General features: G+C 40.8%; 1 protein-coding gene across 15 annotated transcripts in view; it reads left to right on the top strand.

Moving 5' to 3' along the window:
* frmd4a (FERM domain containing 4A) overlaps positions 1–25,213 on the top strand; it is a 133,785-nt gene that overhangs the window by 87,293 nt on the left and 21,279 nt on the right. For all 15 annotated transcript variants that reach the window (XM_088079887.1, XM_088079891.1, XM_088079888.1 and 12 more), the window contains exons 3-11: positions 9,382–9,476; positions 12,297–12,389; positions 16,509–16,593; positions 19,569–19,625; positions 20,429–20,451; positions 22,658–22,741; positions 22,846–22,911; positions 23,006–23,063; positions 23,305–23,391. In XM_088079887.1, the coding sequence (XP_087936013.1) occupies positions 9,382–9,476; positions 12,297–12,389; positions 16,509–16,593; positions 19,569–19,625; positions 20,429–20,451; positions 22,658–22,741; positions 22,846–22,911; positions 23,006–23,063; positions 23,305–23,391 (648 nt within the window). The remainder of the gene's footprint in view (positions 1–9,381; positions 9,477–12,296; positions 12,390–16,508; positions 16,594–19,568; positions 19,626–20,428; positions 20,452–22,657; positions 22,742–22,845; positions 22,912–23,005; positions 23,064–23,304; positions 23,392–25,213) is intronic.

Below are 25,213 nucleotides of genomic sequence, written 5' to 3' on the forward strand. Positions count from 1 at the left end.
TTGATGATCACCTGATCTCTCCCCACACACACAAGAACACACACAAGCGTGCGCACAACAGACCCTGCCGTGATTTACTATTTCTGTAGAAGCTATACATTCTAATATCAGTGGTGGAAGAAATATTCAGATCCTTAAAAGTACTAATACTGCACTATGAGAATACTCTGTTAAAAGGAAAAGTCTTGCATTGAAAATTTTACTTAAGTAAAAGTAAGTAAAGTACTTAAAGTATGAAAAGCTAAGTGCCCACTGCAAAAAAATCTGAAAAAAACAAGCACACAAAATTTAAAAACAATAGAAAATACACCCCTAAAACTAAAAATTATATAAAAAGATGAATAAATAAAACCAACCAAAACACTCACAATTAAAAAAACAAACAAAACGAAAACACCCCAAAAACTTAAAAAGGAAAGTTAAAGGGTGAAAACACCCTAAAATCTTAAAATCATTTAAAAAATGTTGATCAAAATTATTGTCACTTCGTTTTCTGCCAACTGAATGATTGATTATCAACCATTTCAGCTGTTTTGTATAATCTGTTTGGTAATTTAATTTCTAACAAAACATCATATTTTATAAACTTGTGTTTTTAATGCAAAAATCCTAATCTGTAAAGTAATTTAAGCGTTCAGGTAAATGTAGCGGAGTAAAAGTATAAAATGACATGAAAAGAAAATACAAGTGAAATACAAATACCTCAAATTTGTACGTAAGTACAGCACTTGAGTATATGCACTTAGTTGCATCCTAACAATGCCTAATACAGAGTTAAGTCCTAATAATGTCCTGAATAGAAAGTCTTCCCCTGAATTCATGCTTCACTGCTTTTTCTTCATCCTTACTGCCTTCCCAGAATGCCTCAGAAAGGCCCAAAATCATCTTACCGAAAACATCAACTGGCTGTGCAATTTGACAATGTTCCCTCTTATCCTCCAAACATGTCTGTGTAATTGACAATGCTCTTGTCTTGAAACGTCTTGGAAAAACAAAGCAGCATGCTGCCCCCCTTCCCCCCACCGACTTTCAGCCTTCAATTCTCCCAGCAGGCCTTTCTGCTGCAGTAATGGTCAAAGGCAGCAGCAGCAGCACCCACAGCACACTGGTCTCTCCCTTGTTCGCCATTTAAAGTCTCTATAGACAGCTATTTACTAAATACCTAAACATTTTATGTGTGGAAGCTCTCAAATATCACAAATTAACTTACATTTAATTTGTTGGCAATTTTTAGTGTATAAATTGTCTGCACAGCAACCTCTCTCTTCACTTCCCCTTCTTCACTGATTGTTGCTGACATTCATTTTCATCATCTATAAGATCCCTCTCATGGTATGGCATTTTCATCTGAGGTTCCTTCCATTCTTCCTAACCTCCCGTAACCCCCTTTGGGTCTGACCATTACCCAATTCCACTGGATACAGGAGAGAGACAAAAGACGGTAATTGCCCTGGAACAGGAGAAAAAGAGTAAGCAGAGAAGGATTGACGCAGAAACTCAGTAGGTTTAGAGGAAGAGAGAGAGAGAAGTGAGATGAGAGCTCAGGAACGGAGAGACGGGAGATGACACTAAACGGTTGGGAATCGAGAGGAGAAAATGGAGGGGAGAGCCGAGGATAGGTCTGCTGACTTTCTGATTTGATTACTCTGCCAGAACTGATCCTCTCTTTCAAATTGGTACTTCTTTCTGCTCCTCTTCCACTCCCTCTCACTCCATCTCTCTTGGCTTTCCACTCCTCATTCTCCGGGTCTTCTTTTCTCAGCTCCTTGCATGCCTTCACCTGCCCCGGCTCTGTCTGCTGTGGATCTTTAAAAAGTTTTAAAAGGCATTGCATTCATTAATAATAATAATAATAATAAAAAAAATACTCAAATCAATTTCTTAAAAGTCTTTAAATATAAGAACATGGTAAGTATGATATCATTTTTTCTGACGTTGCATTGTAAAATAAGAAAATAAAAAAACGCTACTATTATTTTCTGTAAATAATTTACAGATTGCCTCTGGCATTAAAAGGATAGTTATACATTTTGAAGTGGGGTTGTATGAGGTACTTTTCAATAGTCAATGTATGACATGCAGTAGACAGCGGTTGACATGCCACAGTTTGGAGAAGCATGCACTGCTGTGGAGGGGTCAGCCACAAAACAAATTTTAGCCTCCTAAAGAAGTCCCACCTACAAGAATCATTATCCTTTTTATCAGACATTGATTTCCACTGGGAAAATGAAGCTGTTTTATCTCAGTCTTCAAAGTCAGACTCCGTTAGGAACAACGGTGGCAACTTCTCGCCAAAGCAGCGAGAATACTCTCAGTATAGTATAAACTCAAACTGCGGTGGATTCCACTGTGGTCATGTGGCTGGTCGAGTATTTGGTCACAAACAACAGAGTGTCTTTATCAAAAAGTCAGATTAACAGTAACGTAACACCAAACATTTCCTGCTAGGTAGTAAACATGGCCACGGCAAAGAAGCATAAAGTCGACAGCGAGGGCTGCCGGGTTTCAGGAGTGGTGGAAAAATACTTTTTCACTTAAAGATGAAACAGTTGCATGCGATCTTCTTTTTTAATAATTTGTTTGATGCAAGAAGCTGCTAGCCCCTAGGTATTTTCACATTATCTAATCTGGCCCCTATTCAAAAAAGTTTGGATACCCCTGCACTAAGTAATGGATTGCATTTTTTTGGTGATTGTAAAATTGGTCGTAAATTTCATTCCAATCAGCATTAAAACAGTCGTAAAAAGTCAGAAATCTAACTTGCCTTGGGCTGTAGGAAGTGAAACGCTGTTCTAAATCTCCAAAAACAGCTGCAGCAGCTCCAAATCTCATCCATCGTCTCTTTCGATCATTCTTCATCCTCTTGGCCATCAACAGAGGAAATAACAGGGAAATAAACAAAAAACAGAGTTGAAAACTTCAAGAAAACATAGCAGTGATCTTAGTTTTATGTAAGAAAATTTGAAGATAATTTAAGATGTTGTGAGTGAGGAATTTTGTTCTGTTTACAACATAAAATACACAATATAATAAATGATATTTTTATAGTTTGGCAACAGTATTAGCAAGAGAGAAGTCCGGAAGAGGGGATGTTATTAACTAACTATTGTCATATAAATCAGGATACCGCCGTCTTCTTTTTTTTTCTCTCTCTCTCTTTGTCTCACTCTCTGTCTCCGCTTCTCGGCGTCAGGCAGATGTACAGTTAGTAGGACCACAGAGAATTAGGATGTTATTCTTAGTTTTCCGGTGAACTAAGAAGCAGTCGGGACCTCGGCTCGTTCGCACAAAAAGGATTTCTTGAAGGGGATGATCATAATTCATACGCAGAGCAGACAGTTTTGTTTCAAATATTAAGGCAGTATTACACACTCTAATGGGCTATTTCATGTCTTCACTGATCATTTAACAGCAGTGTGGTCAAGTCAATCCTGTTGCGGTTTTCATTTAACTTCCTGTAGCACACCAAGCGCACAAGCCAGAAAGCCTCTGAAAGGCTGGATTTTATTTCTGTCACTGACTTGTAACATTGACCAGCTGTTTAATCCCAGAAGTGTCGTTCACCTTTTTTCCTCTTCCTCATCCCCTTCCTCCTACCTTTGATAGTGCATCCTCTGTGGTTTGTTTATGGAGCAACGCCTCATTGGCAGGGAACTATGTGCCAGAAGGCCAACACACCTATTGACCAGGCTGTAAAGATTGAAGCTAACCACCAAATGCACCAGCGGGTGAAAATATATGTCAGTCATACGGCTATCACTCCCTAAGGCTTTAGTGAATGGGATACTACGCGGCGTTTCTCTTCCATGCCAGTGTTTATGTGAAGAACTTTACGATAAATAAAGTGATACTTCGGGGTTTTAATGAAACATGGTTCAGCATACAACTTTATCCAAAATATTAGTTAGAATTAGGGCTTGGTGTTATGGCTAAAAATGTCAAATGAATGTTAATAAATAAAATAATAAACAGATGAAGAAATGTTAATTGTGGTCAGCAGCATGTCAAACTCTTAAAGACAGTTATAAACATTTTATATGTGTTTCAGTGACAGTGTAAACAGAATAAATATAAAAAACAAAACTCAACTGTGGTCAGTACTCTCTGTACTCTCAAGTTTTACACCCACAGTTTAAAGTTTCTGCTTAAACAAAACAATAACAAAAGACAAACTTTGATGATGTTATAACGATGAAAGTCTATCTGACATGACCGAGGCAGGATGTTTACAGACGTATTGATTATTTGATTATTTGATTATTTATGTGATTTATTCACGTTACCTTTAGTCACGTTATGTCATATCATTTTATGAAATAGTTGATTAGTCAGTCACTTTAACTTGCTAACATACTTTTATCAATAGTTGAGTAAACTATACAGCCACTGGAGTTAACGGTAAGTGGCAAAGTCAGTCTCTTTGTGTGTTATCTGTGGACAAACAGTCATACTAGAAATAACTTTATGTGTTTTTAATGTTATATGATAAAATGCTTTTACTGGCAAAAGGCGGCCGGTAGGTCAGTCCCCCCGTCTCGCCGTCTTCTTCTTCTTCCATATTTGCTGCTCCATCCTCTATGGCTGTATGGATGGCTCACTTATATGGAAGATTTCTTAAACATTTTATTATGTCTCTATAGAGTAAAATTATATTGAGATGTTTATCATTATTGTTTTATTGCCCAGCCCTAGTTAAAATATTGAAACATGAAGAGCTAAAAAACCTTTTCAGTACCCACCCTTGGACTGTTAAGAGCTGGCACTGATAATCAGTTAGCGTCCTATAAATCTGAGCAATCCTGAAGGCACCAAGGGCCCTACGAGCAGTTTGCAGAGATTGGGCCATGACTTTCTGTCAGCCAGGCAAGTGAGCTACTGTTGTGAGTTTGTCACTTGTCTGGGGCTTTGCTTTAGTGTGTCTCCTCCTCAGTTGCACCTCCCTGTAATTCTTATGCTGTTAATTACCTGTGCTGCTGAGGAGGCACAGGCTAAATGTCTATTAGCTGTAATGCTGTCTAAGCTAGCAGAGAGCTTTACTGTCTGATAGATGGCTCCATAGTGTGTGTGTGTTACTCACAGTTATTGTGTGTGTGTGTGTGTGTGTGTGTGTGTGTGTGTGCGTGTGTGTCTGTGTGTGTGTTTAGTGTGCCGTGTGCCACATCACTTACTATATTACCTGTCATTCACAGTCTGTATCACTGCTGGTATCTTCCGCAACATTATTACACATCCGTGAGGTATCTGCCGTTTCACAGATAGCGCCAGGATGTGTGTTTGCGTGTGGAAGGGAGTCGTCACTTGAAGAGGGAGAACCAAACTCAATTATGCTATCCGGTGCAGCCCGTGAGATTTTTACAGCCTGCTCGGTATTCATGACGATGTTGAGGCCAGAAGCTCAGTTTAACCTTTCAGAGGTCACGCTGTTCTTTTTCTCTGTCAGTCATGCACTTTTGATATGATATTCAACCGTGTATCTGGGGCTCTTTATTGCCATACCATCTTTTGAGCAGTTTATCGTGTGTGTCCACGTGTCCCCCTGTCCTCGTTGTTTGTGATGCTGTGGTGGCACGGATGCCGTTTAATTGATAATGTCGCCAAGGCAGTTGACTGCTGTGTGATAATGAGAGACCACGGCTGTGAGTGTCTCAGACTGAACCAAAACATGTATTACTGATAATACCATAAAGATAGCCTGCTTCCAGACCTAAAATTTCCACATCTAAAATGTTTTCTGAGCACTTCAAAGAGATCTAGTGTCGCACTGGTGAATCACTGCTCTTAGATTTCGAGAAACAAAAGAGCCAGTCAGAACATTTGTGGACTTTTGTCAGAGTCAGACAGATCAGGACGTAAACACAGTTAATGGTATACTATGCAGGAATTTTCTGTCACTGTTCACAGATAGTATCGCCTGTGAAAGTGAAAGCCAATGCCAAATTAAAGGCCTTTGCACACAAAGTCTGTAATTTTCGTATGCATTTTTTTAATCAGACAAAAAATTGTTTTGCACAGAGACTTGTCCGATGTAAATTTCTGCAGGTTATGCCACATTTTCTTCACAGTCGAACAAATGTTCTAATAACTTAAATGAAAACTTTAAGTCCTAACCTCACCTGCGTGCTGCGTAGCAAATATAGCAAACATGCATCAGTGATGACTAAGAGGGATAGCTTCTGTTTAAATCTGTTGGCTTTTTAGGAAAATTCTGCATAGTATACCTCCAAGTTCAGCGCAAATCTCTGCCTGTGATATATTAAATATATATTAAACCACACGCAACAATACTATAAATACAAATTTAGCATTTTCATGATCTTATCTTTGCTAATAGAGGGGAGTTCATCACTCTTACTGTTTTCTTTTGATGATAGCCTCAGTGTTCCTTTATCCAATTCAATTTCAGTTTTCAGATTTATTCATAAAGCCCATTATCACAAATCACAATTTGCCTCAGATGGCTTTACAGCATACGACATCGCTCTGTCCTTGGATTCTCACAGGAACTGAGGAAAAACTACCCCCAAAAAAACCTTTAACATGGAAAAAAGCGGTAGAAACCTCATGAAGAGCGACTGAGGAGGGATCCCTTTTCCAGGATGGACAGATGTGCAATAGATGTGGTAAAGAACAATACAATTACAGTAGCTAATGACAAAATGATACATAGGAAAGAAAGAAGGGGACAGATGCACAGCAACAATAACAGTAACAATCACATAACATATTGATAAATGTAGTTCATGATCGTATGCATATTACATGCAGATTGTAGTTTATGTATGTGACAATAACAATCATATGTGTACAATAATAGTGGAGGTATGAATAATAATGCTGGTGGTACTAGTAGGCATCAGGCAGGACCACAGCATCAGCACAACCACGATCCACGATTCAGGTGCAGCAGTATGGAAGACTAGATCATTTACAAATACTTTGAGGTATTGTAGTGGGGTTGGATCAAAGGGATTTAGAGACAGAATCAGCTGGTGCAGTACCCATGTTGTTTTTTATTTAACACTTTTATCTGGTATATAAATCCGATACATGGGGATATAAAGCAGAACCAGCCTATATGTTATAGTAGCTCCTCTATCGCTACTGTTCTCTCCAGAGCCTTTCTGTGTTGCAGGATCACTGTAGGCGTCGTGCTTATATGAGATCTAGGTCATTGGAGCTCTGTGTGTGTGTGTGTGTGTGTGTGTGTGTGTGTGTGTGTGTGTGTGTGTGTGTTAATGCATGTGTGTGTGCTTGCTGTGTGCATGACATCACCTCCTTCTCTTTAAATAGCTCGCAGTAGCTTCTGTCACTGAAGTTGTAGCTGTGCAGTGAGTAGATAGTACAGGTCCTCAGGGGGAGATTGTTAAGAATTTGCACACCATGGCACATGTAGCTGTATGATCTGCGTGTGTATGAGTGTGTAGATGCATATATGGTTGCATGCAGTATGCTCTACTCTTATACTCCTCTGTCCTATATGTAAATTATATAGCACATATGTGTAGTGAGTGAGGTGCATACATGGTATGTATGGGCTCTTGTGTGCATATTTGGATGCATATTTTTTTTTTGTGTGTGTGTGTAATGAAACTGTAGGCAGTGAGGCACACCCATGGTTAACCTCAGGGTGGGGCATGCTGTTACTCAGGATGTCACAAACCAGCAGCATATGGCAGCAGTCCCCGGCCTCTACTTGGCTTTAAGATGCTCTGCATGCTCTGAGCGTCGTGATGAATGGAGGCTGTCATCGTATATAGCTTGGACAGTACTCCACAGTATTAACTAGTTTGAAAGCTCTTGTGCTAGCTGCAGCCCTCTCCCTGCAATACAGTGGTTGAGCCCAGAGCCATGACTCTGCAGTAGAGGGTTTGGGTCAGACGGGCGGAAAGGAGGGAGGGAGGGAGGGGAAGGGCAGGGTACCTGCACTGTCAGCAACATCCACACACTCCATCCATCTTTCTCGCACTCTCTCTCTCTCATTTATCTCCTCCTCTCTTGCTCTTTTCCCCAGTGTTTGTCAGAATGCTTAGTCATTGCGGTAAATCAATAGCTGATAGAATATATTAACATAAAGCTCTACACATGTACTTGTTCCAATTAAACTACTGTGTGAAAAACCACTGCACCAGGGATACTCAAGTTGCTTTGCCCGGGGGCCACTTTTATAAAGTGACAGGAGGCCAGGGAGCAGTTCATAAACAAACAGTAATAACATTTATCAGTATATATAATATACAAATTTCTGTTTTCAACCTTACAACATTTGCCTAGAGGCAAATCAAGTTGCATCAGCCCCACGCAGCCAGCCACAGCAACTCTGCATTGGTTAGGTGTTCACAAGAGTGTTTCTAGGATCTGAGAGCATTCGAGCTTTGCCCGGACCTCTGTCAGGGGTCTGGGGGGTCCTCCCCTGGCACTTTTTTTGATTAACAAGCTCTATTTGATGCTTTTCTATTAGGGGTCAACGGATAATCAGCCTGACCGATTATTGGGGCTGATTTATGGCATTTTGCTGATTATCTGCTTATTTTATTTCAGTGATTGCTGATAAAATGAATCAATGAAAAAAGTGTACATATTACACTCAGCCAACACCAGGGAAGCAGTCTGCAATACATGCAAAGAAAGTATCACCATGGGGGGAACTTCTACTTTGTAAAATCATAGGGAGCTATTTTTATTCATTCTTTTTTTAATTTAAATTTTCACTGAACTTTATTTTTTTTAAAAAGTTGTAAGGAACTTGCTGTATATGATTTTGAACATTTCAGTTTTGATTAAATGATCACTCAAGATATCAAAACAAAGTTTTGTGTCAGAGTTTTTTGTATTACAAATTCTAAATTTATACAGAAATATTTTTATTTTCATTGTAAATGCAATAACGGTTCCAATCAGTTATCGGTCTCATTAACTAATAATATTCAGTACTGGTATCGGCCCTGAAAAACCAATATTAGTCGAATCCTATTTTCTAGTAACTCTAGCACTTTATTTACATTCAAATTACAAAAAAAACAATAATAATCCCAGTGTGAATCAGTTTATTTTCATTGTGAATAAGAAAATGGTCTATGGGCCACCAAGCATCTTATGGCAGGCCAGATTTGGCCAGACGACCTTAACTTGTGTATCACTGCACTACACACAGGGGAAGTTATAACTGTTGAAAAAAAGGACAGCAATGCCATTATCTCAGTTGATTTTAGTGTAAAGATGACTAAAGTCTTTCCTCTATTTTCTCATTATGTCTTCCTTTTCCTCCTATCCTATAGCACAGTAGATACTATCCTTAATGTTAATGCCTTGAAGGTAAAATAATTCTTTAACTTCAAGCTGTGTATGTAATATTTCTGTACTCATTTTTCTCTCTCCCTGCAGCCCAAGCTGATGGCGAAGGACTTGCTGGACCTCGTGGCCTCTCACTTCAACCTCAAGGAGAAGGAGTACTTTGGAATTGCGTACACAGACGAAACGTAAGTCACACTCTAAAAGTAATGTTATTGAAAACTACTACAGCACATGGAGTATCAGTAGCCCTGGGCTGTCCCTTCAGTTTATCCTGTTGTCAGTGCTGCTCCACAACACTGTAAACAGTCAGACTATCAGCAGTTACACTCTGTTTTGATAATCACTGTCTATCAACAGAATTGTTAAAGCCACATATGGGACACGTTATAATAGGAGGAGACAATAAGAAAAAACAGTATCAAAGTTCAGGTGCAACCAGTTGTGCTGCCTAACAGGATGTGAATAGGATGTGATTATGCTCATATGTTTCTTTGTCTTAGAAATCCAGTGAACATCTTATAGCTCGTTACTAATGTTAAGGACACGATGTTCAGCACAGATGTCGGCGCAGCTGACAAAGTTGGAAAGAGTGAAATTGACAATTCTCTGTCAAGTTTTGGACATAATGTTAAGAAGTAACTTTGCTTTTCAGTTACTTCAAAAAAAGCCAAACCATATTTAAATGATTTCTGCTTTGGGTTTATTATTTAAAAATATTTTTGCTTTCAACATGTTTCCACGTGTCTTGTCCAAGACCTAAAGCTATTGTAAAATACTTAAGAGTAAACATAAGCAAGATGCTGCACTGTGAACAAAAGCACCACTCAGAAAAGTTTTCCAGTACATTGTTTGAGTTTTAAATTTGTTTAAGAAACAATCAAATGTGGCTGTTGCTTTTGGCCTGTTTTTCTTCTGATGAATTTCCAGCGTGCTTATTTTTAAATATGTGTATCTGCTTTCATGTATTTCGATATGAAATGGTTCTTAGAGTTCACATTTGACCTTAACAAAAACTAGATATCCAGTTTATAGGTTATACCTCTTTCATTTACAAGCAAAAGTGGATTGCTATCTTTATTCAGGTCAAAATAACATGATCATGAATGTCACACTGAACCATAAACTGATGTATGATCTGATACCTAGTTATTGAAGGTTTTGATGTTATGATGAAACTACAATTGTCTTGCTCTGAGCCAGCAAAAGTTCACGAGTTGATGTCTGCCAGAAGGATTGCTGTGAGAACCATGCTTGAAATGCAAAAATGACATTCAAATTATTTTTATTGTGTTTGGTGACCTAGAAAGACGGAAGCACCGCAGCATGGTCCAAGACCAGTCATGCAAACATACAGATAATTTACATACAGGCAAACATCGCCTTGGCCTGTGTTCCCTCTCTGTTTTTGTTTTATCTCGTATGCCAACTGATGCCAAAAACAACTGGCCTTTGCTCCATGGCATTTACATGGCTGTGATACACACTGGATCTAGTGTCAGTCCAGTAAAGCAGCATCAGCTTTGCTTTAGTCTTGGTCTCCCAGGGCTAATTCTATGATGTGTAGATTTGTTGCGTGCGCCTGGGGAGAGCAGAAGGCTGAGCTCTGACTGCTCAGTGGTCAAAGAGGCCGTTTGGGAGGGAAAGAGCAGGAGAGATTGAGAGACAGAGACAGAAGGAGGGGGAGATTGAGAGAGATGTTGCTCAGTTGCTCAGGAGACCATGTAGGGTTACCAGGGTGACAAGCTGTCTCTGCAGTTTTTCTCGCAGTCGGAGGGGGACAGAGAAAAGAGGGGAGTGGGGGAGAGAAGAGTGAAAACAGAAGGGAAGACATGGTTACAGGAAAAGAAAGGAGGCTTAAAGTTGTATCATGTAGGATTTAAAAAAAACAAAAAAAACAATGTAAAGACTCGTACAAAAATTATCCTTTTCGATCTTGTGACCCACTCAAAGTTGTGTGGTGGTGTATTTATCTGCAGAGAATCTGCCTGTATTTTGTTATTTTATTCCATTTAGCTGTATTTGAGACATTTCTGGACACAGCGCATGTGAGGTCAGGACTTCATAAAACAGTAGTGACCAGGTGCAAAACTATAAGCAGCATAATGTTTCCTCATATGACGGTTCTTATGATATCCTACAAATAAAAAAAAACATGAATTATGTTCCACACTTAATGTAAAGTTACATAAGTTAGGTTTAGGTAAAGTAACACGGTTGAGTGTCTTTAGGGTTCAAGCAAGTTAAGTTACTGTGATTAGGTTTCGCAAAGGAAACAGGAAGAGAAACGAAACCAGTGGAAAGTCCTGTAAGAAAGTCCTGTGTTTTGTGACTTATCCAGACTTCCTGAAGGGGACCGCTTTCTTTTTTAACTCCAATCAGTATATTGGTCACATAATCACACTTCCCACATACAAAGGCTGTACACAGATTACTGGCTCATGCTTACGTAGGATATGTGAGAATTTTGGTGCATTACAGTGCATGAGACAAGCTTGAGCGTCATGCATCCGAAAGGAGGCAAAAATCTTCGACACAGAAAAAAGTGTGAATATAGTGAGGCAAACCACCAGTCTGGGATTGGCTTTCATTTTGCTGGTGATATTGTTTACAAATATTATTTGACAATTACATCATTGTATACATTTAACAAAGAAAATGTATGGTGTCATAAGATTACGTTTTTGGTAGGGCTTACAGCGTCAATGCCTAAATCTCAATATGATTAAGGTCCATAATTTTTTAATAATTCAACTTTTTTTGTCTGATGGAGCTCATCCTGGGCTTAGTTTTGAAGCTAGAGTTATGATGCTGGTATTATATAAAACTAGAAGACCTAAGAAATCCAGTATACCATGTCATTCTAGCTCATTAGTGGGGGGGTGATATAACACTCCAAAGTTAGGTTGAATTTTGGTGATGGATAAACGGCATGGTCATTTCACAGGGGGTCCCTTGACCTCTGAGCTAAAGCATTGATTGGTTGGTTTGCGTTTTTGTCTCATCAGGGGCCATTTTAGTTGGCTACAGTTGGATCGCAGGGTATTAGAACACGAATTCCCCAAGAAGTCTGGTCCCATCGTCCTCTACTTCTGTGTCAGGTGAGTTCTTCATTAAATTTATCACCTAACTTAAACATGATCTCTGACCGCAGATGGTTTGAATGTGTGTGGAAGAGACAAAGAAAGATGGACAGTGTGTCTGTAAATGTGTTTGTGTATGCACATGCCTTCATGTGGTAATAGGAACAGATTAACAAGGTTAGTTATGACAGGCCCCTTTGAAATTGCTTTGACCCTGGTGTTTAACTCCCGCTCAGGGCCTCTCAGCCAATCATGCGCCTCTCAGGCCTCGTCAGTATGCGCTGCATGCAAATCACGTCAAATACTGTAGCTTCATGGTGACTACAAAGTGCCGTACTCTAAACAAGAATGCTTTCCCATAGGGAGAGAAGCCTCTCCTCCATCATTTTTATATGTTAGTACTATCCGTGTTCACGTAGTAGCACTTTTAAAAGGACCGCTGCAGTCTTTTATTAATATAATGCTGAACTGTTTCCTAATTCATCTGTGACGAGGCATGTGCCCTTGTATTGTGCACGTCTTGTTTTCGAATCATCTCCTCAGTCAAAGCCAACTCTTTTATGACCTGTTTTGACTGGGTTATGAAATAACCCTACAATCCCACAGTTCTGTCTCAGCCCTTTGCACTGCTCATACAATGGCTCCACTCATATGTGAAACACTCTTTACTTACACAAAGGCACTGGATCATGTGTGCATATGTGACAGAAACACAAAGTGTGTATGTTTGTGTGTATGTGGGTGTTTTATCATCAATAGACTGTTCAAAAAGAGAAAAAAAAGGAAAAGGCACCAGACCTGAGAAGCGATTTTCTGATCTTTCATTTTCACCTCAAATGAAAATACACAGTCCTCCCATCCCACTCTGTGCCCAAAACACACACTCACACACATGCATTCTCAGTTTGTTGCTGGAGGAGAAAGCCAAAGCTTTGTTTGGGGTCTGCTGGTGTGCCCAACATATCTCTATGATGTCATTTACACCCCAGGGACTGAGCCTTGGTTAGCAACATACATAGTAACATGACGCACATGAACTCTGCTGAACAATGTCACTGAGTAGTCATTTCCAGGTCGACATTTACAACACAGCTCAAATCATGTCACAATGAGGTGACTGTATAGCAACATCGTATTCTTAGCACATAGACTTATTGTTTGCTCCATGTAGTGAACAATGGTGTCATTGTGCAATGTGACTAATAAAATCAAAAGATGTGCAGATAATGTGGCCACTATTGCTGCTGTTTTAACCATCTCCACTATTCCAATTAAGTTGCACTGATATTCACTATCTCAGCTATAGAACCATATAAACCTATTGCGTGTGTGTGTGTTTCTGGAGCCCCTTTGACACACTGCCTGTCACACTGGGAATGTCACACTGTTATTCTGCCTCGCTGTTCTTTATAAAATTTACAGTCCCAGAATGGGGGGTCAGAGTTGTCTCACCTTAAAGCTTGCAGTGGAGGTAGTAACAGTGCAAAATTGACAGCTGTGTAAAAGGGACATTGGGCAGGACAGGACCATGAGCCAGACAGAGTTTAAAACAGATTTAAAAAGCAACTGATAGCAATTAGCAGCTAATTTAAAAAAGAACAGCGTCTGAAAAATGTCTACAAATTTGGAAAACAATGAGGTCTTAAACTCAGAGTAGAGGACGAGATCAGCTGTCATATAACAGGAACAATAAATTACTGTCATTGGCAATGTTATTTTTCAGGAAGCGCTGCTGACACACATATTAGAATATTTTTGGAGGCTTTACGGATTTTTTATGAGACAGGACGGGTAAAGTGTTACGGGGGAGAGAGAGAGAAGGGATGACATGCAGAAAAGGGTCGCAAGTCAGAGTCAAACCCGTGGCTGCTGCGAAAATCCCATGTTAAGATATTAAAGGAGCCACACTGCCTGCATGAGCAGCGCTGGTCAGGAGCGTCCCAACTGCTTCTCAGGCACATCTAGAGAAACGGTGACTTGACATTTTTTTCCTGTGTGATCAGCCCTGTTGTCAGCAAAAATAGACAGTGAAAATGTTGTTTTGATGATTATATTGACTATATCACAATTTACTACAGTTTCAATGTCTTAAGCTGTCATAGACATAAGGAAATACAATATATCTGTTTTACTCAACTTTTCCATTTTCAAAATAAAAGCCTTCTGATGATGTTCTATCGACAGAATCCCATCAGTTGTTGACACAAAGCATTTTAATGGAAAATATTTGCAGGACCGTGTTGTTGACAATGCATCCATAAATGAATGGAATATGTGCTAATAAATGTGGAAATACAGTTCTTATAGCAGCCAGCAGCCCCGCAGAAGTGTCACAGCAACAGCGCTGTCAATGTGAACAACGTGCAAGACGCGTCAGTTCGGGAGGTTGCATCACGTGCTACTAACACATGCAATGTGTTCCATGCATTACATGTCACATTAGAAGCCAATGCTGTTGTGTTACACATCAGGCACGTCACATCTCTTTTGCTTCCAGGACGCCGGCATGCTGTCTGAAATCACACACTCAATGCCACGATGCCACCGTTGTTTGGTTCTGTGTATAAAAGCAAAGGCGGTGTAAAAAGGGGAGTTTGTAGTGGCTCTGTAGCCCGATCTCTGTGTACAAAGGGATTTCCATGGTCAGGGTGGGGGTCACTGTGTGTGTATTTACAAAGACTAATAGGTGTTTGACGGTGTGTTGGTGGTGCAGTGACATTGTGAACTTTGACACCATTTTGAGCCTTCACCCCCCCTTTTTTTATCGCTCAGTCCAATCTCTAACTTCAATCTATCCAAATGTCACACTGACTACACCCCCCTTCTCACTCACACACACACACACACACACACACATCCCGCCCTATTTCTTAGAGATGTACACACACAGATTCTGGCATATAATGGAATAACTATCAGCCCAAATGTCAGGCCTGAATATATTATCAATTTCATTAGCACAATATAAGGTTTTGTGTGTGTGTGTGTGTGTGTGTGTGTGTGTGTGTGTGTGTGTGTGTGTGTGAGAGAGAGTCTCTGCCCAGGTGCATACACGTCATGTATTTGCATGCTTATGTGGTATTTGTGTGATGCGTGTGTTCCCAAATAAATGCGAGGCAGATGCCCACCTCCTGCTGATTCAGTGAGTGCCGTTTTTGCATGCTTGCTGCTGTGCTGGCAGTGTATGTGTGTCTCATCAACACCGTGGCTTTAATTAAATGTTCACACTGAATATTGACAAGGCTCCTCTCATTCTCTCTTGCAGCTCAATGGGTAACGCGATTTAAGCCCTCAAATATTGATCCTCCTACAATCCCTCCCAGTCAATACCTATACACTCATACGCACACAGATCGACACATTCGTTCACGTGTTCATAGGAACATGTGCTTTAGCCACATTATACAAGCTTGTAGGGATACATCAATGAGTATTTTTAAGCTGTGTAATATTTTATATTTGATGTAGTTTTCATCAGAGAAGAGCCAACAATGAGTAGCTTCCTAGCTGCGTACCATCGTAGCTCCCCTCTGGCTCTGCACGCATTCATGAGCTAAATTTAGACCGCATTATTATGTTAGTTCCCTCCTCACCGCTCTGCCAGAAGTGGGTTACTGTGCTTCTCTCTCCAGTATGTGACAGTGTGTGTGTGTGTAAGTACTGTATGTGCATGTGGAATCACTACACACTGCTGATGATGCAGAGGGGCAGACAATGTGTGAAGTGCATCATGTGCACATTCAATCGGTGTGTGTGTTTATGTTTGTGTGTGTGTGTGTGTGTGTGTGTGTGTGTGTGTGTGTGTGCATTCAGATTGTGGAATGTGCTCACACAAACAAACTAATCATGGATCATTGCCAGCCTCCATGGTGAGAGAGGGAATTGGTTTAAAGGGAAGTGAAAGGATGTTGGTACAGCCTTTGGTAAGGTGTGCCCCCCTCTGGCCACTTTGGTCATTGCAACATTTCTGTCACATTTTACGACACTACGTTAGCCTGCATGTTTATGTTATTTTTGTTTCCTAAGCAAAGGGATGATAAACCTTACTGATCTTATTCATAGGACTGAAGGTGGTCTTCTGCCATTGTTTTCTTTACTGTTGCAAATGTACTGAAGCTTTTTCTCCTGTGTTTTCAGGTTCTACATAGAGAGTATATCCTACCTGAAGGACAATGCCACTATTGAGCTGTTTTTCCTTAATGCCAAGTCCATCATATACAAGGTAAACTCATTCTGTGATTGCCAAAATGTATATTCCTAATGCTGTTGCATTGTGATTAAGGAGGGATGCATTTATCCTGAAATGCTTTACAGATAAAGGTGGAAGGATTTTTTTTCTTGACTTAAATGTTTTTTGCCAGAAGAAGGTGGAGGGGGCTATATAAAGTTATGTATAGTAAGGGCCTTAACGCTTTTAGAGGCATACCACTTTATTAGACCATTTTTGGTTCTAAATTAAAAGGCCAGCTTGGATTTTGGTGCTCCACGCTGATTTGATGAAGCAAAAAATGCAAACCAGTTACATCAGCTGTGAACCATCATGTTATGTGCTGCACCGCATTCCAGCAAAAAAAAAAATTCGACACATTTACTGCCATCTGTCAGTGTTGACACACCTATTTTAGCTGTTTAAATAAACACTGTCAGCAAGGTGCCCAAAGGGAAGGGCAAAAAGGCAAATGTGTTTTATACATTTGGTGATTGACTTCAACTCAGAGAAAGACATTTCTATGTTTGCTCCGAGGGAGTGGAGACTTTTTTAAGATCACTGGTTCACTTACTCTTATCATAAGTCTACCTGGTACCTCAGTGCTTAGACATAATGTAGCCTTGTTAGTGTGCAGTGCATGCAGTGACACCAGTTTCAAGCAGTTATTTATCTTGTCCAGAAGAGGGCGTGTGTGGCTTGAGGGAAAATGATGGGGCAAAAATGTCCCGGTCAAAGCATTGTGAAAGAAAACTGTGATAATGTCATAAGACACACGTTAAGCCCCACCCTTAGGCGGCCCTATGGGGCAAACAACATCACACCACTGACCCAAAATAACCACAAAAGACTCAAACAATAAAATCAATGGGATTTATTAACAGAAGACAAGAAACCGAGGCATTTCAAATTCCAGGCAGAGAGGCAGCAAGACCAGCAGTCTCTACATCAGAGACCTCTCTCTTCTGCTGCTGTCAAAGAAGCTTTTTAGCAGCTCCTTCCCCAGCCAGGTGCTCTGCCTATCGTAGGTAATGAAGCACACCTGGGCAGATCTACAAAGAAAAAAGGGACAACAGCAAAGAACACATACAGCCGTAACACCACCCTTAAAATAATGAATAAAGAGACTGTTACCACCACACAATGACAAATACTATTATTTTACTGAATTTAAATGTATTTAACAATGAAGAAATTAGTGCTACCCACCAAGGCTGTATGTTAGACTAAAACACAGATCAAAAGCAAACAAGGCACCTCTTTCCTGAGCATGTAGAATAAGAACAATAAAATCTGGAGCAATCTGGGGGGATAAAACACGCTCCCTAGCTCTATTTACGGGAAGCTTAGCACAGACTGGGAGCAACACCAGACTGTTCCTTAGGATTGATCACCTCATCTCTTTAAATGTTGTTGTCGCTCATAGTATATTTGGACAATTGTTAGTGCTCCATCCACCAGAGTTTGCTTTCTTGCTGTATGTGAGAAAAAGGTGTCACTGTAGCGTCCATTAACAAAGAAACTGAGAGTTGAATGGCAGTGACTACAAAGATTTGGTTCTTGTCTTTAGCGGTAAAGATTACAGACAGTATTTGTTGCTGGGACAAATGACTCCTCAGTACTCAGGTATTTAATCGGCTTCAGCTCTGATCGGCAGTGATGGAGATGCGACCGTGGCTAACTTCTCTTTGTCATCTCAGCCACAAATCCCTCTCTTGCCAAGAAGCATTCGAGCAACCCTCCAAATTAGTCATCACCAAGTTTGAAAGAGTAATTAAATATGTAACAGTTTACTGGTCTCCATGTTGCTTTCTACTGTTTACTTACCCTTTTTCTTACATGTTCAGATCAGTCAGACTTTATTAGTATGCACTTTTCATACAAACAGAGCTGGGGGCTAAACCATGAAGTGCTTTAAAAGTGATAATTAAAGTCAGTTCTAAAACTGACATGTAACCAACGAAGAGAGGCTAAAACCGGGCTGATATGGTCATGTTTTCCAGTATTCGTCAAAAGCCAGTCAGCTGCATTTTGGACTAGCTTAAGTTGAGCAATGGCTCTTTTTGCTCAGTCCTGAATACAGTGAATTGCAGTAGTCCAATCCGGAGGAAATAAAAGCATGAATGACCTTCTCAAGATCAAGCAAAGAGAGAAAAGATCTGATTTTTGAGATGTTCCTTAACTGATAAATGCAGGACTTGACACCACTTTCAACATAGTCATTAAAATATAGTAGATGAAGATATATGTTCAACTTCTGCAATCAGTGTTTGTATAAGCGGTGAGGAACATTCTCACCGTGCGGTGGGAACACATACAGTGAAATAACACACACTTAAAGACGATTTGTAGCCACGCTGGGTGGTACACCCAGGGTGGGTTTGCTCTGTCTAGTGTTTCATCCTGGCTGTCTGATCTTCCAACCAATTAAGTGGTGGATTGTAAAGGGAACATTCCTGGCATACTTGACCCACTACTCACTGCCCACTAACCCTCCTCCTTCTCCTCCTCAATGCGGACATACCATTCCCTCTATATGTACACGCTCATGGTCGGTGATTACATGCACAAAGAACATCACTAATTATCATGCAGCTAAAGACTCCACATGTCCTGGAATGACTAAACACAAAACAGTAACACAACTAAAAAACACCTTTGGCAAACATACTCAGCAATCAGTAACCAGAGCATCCATGCCTACCCTCAACCCCTAAACCCCCTCTTCCAAACCCCCTCAGTTCCCTCTAATCTCTGAGCTCCATCCACATGAAGAGGTCATGAAATTAGAGAAGGCTCAGAGGAAAAATGGAGGGGGAGTAGCGCGGACATGAAAGGAACTAGCAACCCATCGCGGATAAATGGATGATGATTCAAAGAGGCACGTCCACTTTTACTCCCAACATCAGGAAAGTGTGTTTTATTTATTTACTTGCAGTAAGAGAACGTGTCATTCATGCCGCCTTTTTTCTTTTCTCTTTTTCTCGCAGGAGCTTATTGAAGTGGACAGTGATGTTGTCTTCGAATTGGCTTCCTATATTCTACAAGTAAGATAAAGTGTGTCTGTTTGTTTGTGTGTGGGTGTGGATGTCTGTCTTGATATCTGTATGCAGACAAACACACTAGTCATCCCAGGGGCTGTTGCTCTGCAACGAAACGTTTCTGAAAGTCTGTTTCTTCCAAAATGTCTCCGCCAGCCTTTGATCCTAATTGACGACAATTAAACCCACATTATCTATTGCAGTTATAATTGACTATGATTAAATTCACATTATCTAATGCAGTTATCAATCTGTCAGTGTTCTGCAATGACGCTTGGAAGTTTCGAATCCGAAAAACCTCAACTGTCTTTGTTGGTAGCCGCATTCCTGGCCACCAGCGAAATTCTTGGTGCAGTCATTCAGTGCTAATATAACACAGAGCAGAAGGGAAACTCTTTTACTTCACAAATTCTCCTCAGTGCCAGCCCTTTCTCTCTCCTGTGCCTTTCTCAGAGTAGGTCAGTCCATTAACTGTGATGCTGCAAGGTTGTGTTACACATAGACTGGGCTGAGTGGTGTGTGTGTATGTGTGTGTGTGTGTGCGCGCGCGTGCATGTGTGTGTGCGCGCCCTCTACGCAGGTGCAGATGCACAGTATCAGGTATCTGCTCTGTGGGCCTTCAGAGGTTTCACTCCAGATGGAGGTTTAATGTTTCTCTCTGATTTCAGCACAGCAGACCTGACTGCTCATTCACCAACACAAACAGAACATAGACACACATTTTATAGTCACTGCTTGGTGCTCACATATCCATATATGTAAATCCATTCTTCTCTCACTACCTTTCTGTTTCCCTCTCTGTTCCACAGGAGGCTAAAGGTGATTTCACCAGGTAAGCACATTAATAACTTGTAGTAACTGTATGTAATGTACATGTAATAAAGTAGGTCACATATTCCGTCTTATATTTAAGTTTCCTCCCTGGTTACAGGGGTAGTTTGTGACACATGTTCACATTCAGAGCAGAGAAGCACAGACAAAGGGGCAATAGAAGTGAGCATTGAGGTGCATTACTTGTTTCTGAGCTTAATTTACATTCCTCCTTCTTTCCTGCCATCCCTGATCTACTTTCATTCACTATTTTCAGGCTGCACTCCCACTAATGGGAAAAGCATGGATTACATATATTTGTGTGTGTGTGCGTGTGTGTGTGTGTGTGTCAGTATGTGTATAATGCAACTACAACTAGTGATTTTTTTCATGGATTTATCCATCCATTATTTTCTCCATAACAGTGAAACATGTTATTTCTCAGAGGCCAAGGTATTGTCTTGAAAAGGCAGGTTTTATCTGACCAACAGCCCAGAAATTCTAGTTATTAAGACTGTTTCATATATGACAAAGAAATGGATCCAGTTCTCACATTTAAGAAGCAGGAAACCAGCAAATGTTGGCTTTTTTAGCTGGGGGCTAAACCATGAAGTGCTTTAAAAGTGATAATTAAAATCAGTTCTAAAACTGACATGTAACCAACGAAGAGAGGCTAAAACCGGGCTGATATGGTCATGTTTTCCAGTATCCGTCAAAAGCCAGTCAGCTGCGTTTTGGACTAGCTTAAGTTGAGCAATGGCTCTTTTTGCTCAGTCCTGAATACAGTGAATTGCATAATTATCAGCTGTAAGGTCACATAAACTCAATAGCTATGGCGTCTTCCAGTCATGAACACATTGCATTAGAGCTTCGATTGACATGTGGCTCTTCAGATCTGTATGATGTTAGCTTAAATTTATGTCATCCCCTCATCCCTTTGTTATAGCACCGATAACAGACTACAGCAGCCGTCACCTCTGACCTCATTTCCGCCGGTGAAAGGAGTAAATAAACACAATATCCTGCAGAGGGCTGGAATGTGACACACTGTGGAGACATTCCTTTCACCCTCCTCCCCCTTTCCTTACCCTCTTCCTCCCACGCACACATACCTCCTTTCTCCAAAAGCTATAGCCCTCTGCATATCTCTTCAAAACCATACACTGCACCCCTCCTCCTTATTAAGTTTCAATATATCTGCCACTGCTTCCCCTCTGAAAATACCCATTATGACAGCTAATATATTGAGTCCTACGATATCATGTTTCTATAATAACTGTGAAATCATTTTCCTTTGTCAAATACAAATCCATTTGTTCCAAGAAGTTCCTTGAATAAAGTCATTTTCCTGATACTAAAGGAATTAGCCTTATGAGTTTTTCAGTCATTTTACAGGTATTAGGAATTTCAGTGTTCATGTCAAGATACTTTAAGAAAAATACAATAAAAATTCTGAATATATGATTCAGTGACTAGTGAAGATGAACAAGCCACAGTGCACATGTTGCATTTGTTCAAATTGCCTTTCCTGGTATGAAGTGCCACGTGAAAGTTGTGCGCACAACCACGTACACCTAATGAGTAGTTACTTGAATGGATATGAGCCAGTCCAGACACACAGCTGTGTTCACACATTGAACAACAGGCGGGCAGGGTGGATGGGATCTCTTCCAGGGCTTTAGCTCATAGATTGTCATGTTCCCAGGGCTTTCCCCAATCCTCCGAGGCCTTGGCGGAGGCTGGAGAGAGGCGACGGGATTAGAGTGGGGTATTAAGACCTCCTGCCACTGGAGGTCTGAAAACTGAATCTGTGGCCAAGTCTCTGAGTGGTTCCCTGTCTCATTTACTCCGTCTTTGTCATTGTCTTTTCCATCATCCCATTTGTATCTCCTTTTATCTGTATTTTATCTGCTGTGTCTGTGTTTCTATCCTTTTTTTCTCTTCTGTTTCCAGCTGTCAGTGTCTCTGCAGCTGTTCTGAGATGGACAGCGCCCAGTGTCTGAAATAGGGACCATTAGATCATCGGCATTCATTCCTCTCTTTTGACTAAACCTAGTTCCTTTCCCACCATTTTACCAAACGTGGCATTTAATGGGAAATATTAAGTTTTGCATTAACTTGGTTCTTTTTTTTTTCACAGTTAGTCAGTTTTGGAAAGGCCTGCAGCACAGAGAACGTGTTCTTGCAGGAGTAGTTGTGACCATGTCTTGTGGTTTCTTCCCTCCCAGTAATGATGCAACCAGGTCTGACCTGAAAAAGCTGCCTGCTTTACCCACCCAGGCCCTAAAGGATCACCCATCTCTGGCCTACTGGTGAGAGACTACTCAGTTATCCAGAAAACCACCAAAACATTACACAAGCTCTCCTCGTGTTGTTTTTCCCCCTTGTTAAGAATTTTTTTTGTATTGTCCTCCAGTGAAGACCGAGTCATAGAGCATTACAAGAAGCTCAATGGGCAGTCCAGAGGGCAAGCTATTGTAAAGTAAGTATGTTAGTGTTTCGTGACGTTTTTGTTAACTGTATCGACTGCTGAGTTCTCTGTAACCCTTACATGTCCGTCTTTCTGCTCCTCACAGTTATATGAGCATTGTGGAGTCTCTGCCCACATATGGAGTACATTACTATGCTGTAAAGGTACAGTTTTACTACTCTGCCTTTTCTCTTTTCACACACACACACACACACGCAACTCACACATTTTTGTTGACTCTGGACCTGCTAGTGGGGAGTTTGGGATTTGGAGATATGATGGAGCTTAAAGCTATTTGTACTCTGTCTTTTTCTGTCTCTCTTGTTCTTTCTCTTTCTCTCTCTGTCAATCCCATACACATGTTCAAACTTTCCTGAGGTGTTTTTTTTCTGTTGTGTGTTTTAGGACAAGCAGGGGATCCCGTGGTGGTTGGGTCTGAGCTACAAAGGCATCTTTCAGTACGACCACCAGGACAAAGTCAAACCCAGGAAGGTGAGATGATGCTCCCTCTGATCTCTCTGCACCATAAACTAAACTGTCCTCTGCACAGCCTTCAGTCACTCCTTCAGTGAGCTTTAAAACGTCAATTTGTATCATTTACAAAATTGCAAAGGGTTGTGATTTACTACAGCTTTATTTCACAATATTCTGCCTTAGTGTAGAATTTACAACTTCGAAGATTTTCATTTTTGGCCCTTATTCTTTTTAACCTATTTTTTTCTTAAGAAAAGAGGGTAGTTAATATAACAAAAATGTTACTTTAGGAGGAAATGTTTTCATGGCCAATACTGACTATTTTTTCCATTCAGTGAGTCAGGATACTGTGTTTGGGAAGAGCACTAACAATGCTGTACAGATACTAATGCCTGGGGACTTTCAGTCTTGGAATGTTTTGCATCCCGTCCCGCTTTTATTTCTGTGAATGAAGTCCTCCTCCCTGTCGATGCGACCAGTGGATCATCTGTGAAAAGCCTTTCTTAGCTCACCTCCAACCTCCAGCCATCTTTAGGGCCTTGATCTTTGGCACCCAGCCTTGTCTTATAGGGTGTTAACGGGGTTAACAGCATCCCTGCATGCTGACCGACCCATAGGACACCCACACACACTTATGCTGATACCTTGTTACTCATAAACACCAAACACACACACACGTGAACTCTGAACTCACCATCCTGATGAATACTTCCTGTCTGCCACAGCTTTCCTGTTTGCCGCTAACATTATGCTCCGTGTGTGTGTGTGTGTGTGTGTGAGTGTGTGTGTTGATTGGTGCATTCCAGTGTAAATGAGTGTCTCACCGCTGAGCACCATCCTGTCTCATTCCCAAGCACTCCAAATGTTGCGGCTGCTTAGGTGTTAAATCACCATGGTATGGGGAAAAATGCAGTCCACTTTACACAGAGATCGCACCTAAGGGCAGCTGCTAAGTCCTTCCTTTATGCCTCTTTTGCATTTTTACACTGAACCAAGCAACATCATTCTGTTTCAGTGTGAGATTTTAAATAGCATGCCGGTGTCGTGGAACCAAAAGAGGTGTGGCAGGCGCAATATTTACCCTGCAGGATCGGCCTCTAGTGTGACATATAGACCATGTGACCGTTCAGAAACGGTAACAATGGCATGACCATGTAAACAACAATCATGTACTGTCCCTGATACATGACGGCTGATCTTGTCCTCTTCTCGGAGGGTAAGGAGTACCCAGACTTCATCGTTTCTTCTCCAATTTCTGGACATTTTTTGCCGCTGTTTTTCAAGTTAGCTGCTAAGTGCTATTAGCTGCTTTTTAAATCTCCAGGGGTGTGTCGCACACATAACGCATCATCACACCCATCTGGCCTGTGTTCCCGTCCTGCCTGCTGTCCTGTTTATATAGACATTACTGCCTCCTTAAGCTTAAAAGTGAGACATCTCTGTTATACAGAACTGTGAGATGGTATAACGGCTCGATATTCCTGCCTCGGACAGGCAGTGTAAAAGGTGCTTTTATCTCACGTAGAATCTCAGAGTGAAGTAATATACATGTTGGTTGAAAAATGGCAACTTATAGCTTTATCTGAGGCCACAAGAAAGACAGGCAGGGCTTTAAGGTGTATTATAAAGAGAGATGGGGGGAAGAAAGAGTTAACAGCATTCCCATACAAGAGACTTTTCTAGCATTCAGCTGCCATAGCAACAGTCAGTGTGAGTCATTGGTCCATTAAGTGTCAGTACTGACCCCTCACTGTCTTCCCCTCTCTCTCTCCTTCTTTCTTCCTCATTGACGCACACACACACCCACACACCCACACACACACACACACACACACACACA

This window comes from Plectropomus leopardus, chromosome 7 (genome assembly GCF_026936395.1).
Source record: "Plectropomus leopardus strain MGB_pleo_1.0 chromosome 7, ASM2693639v1, whole genome shotgun sequence".
Classification (NCBI taxonomy): domain Eukaryota; kingdom Metazoa; phylum Chordata; class Actinopteri; order Perciformes; family Serranidae; genus Plectropomus; species Plectropomus leopardus.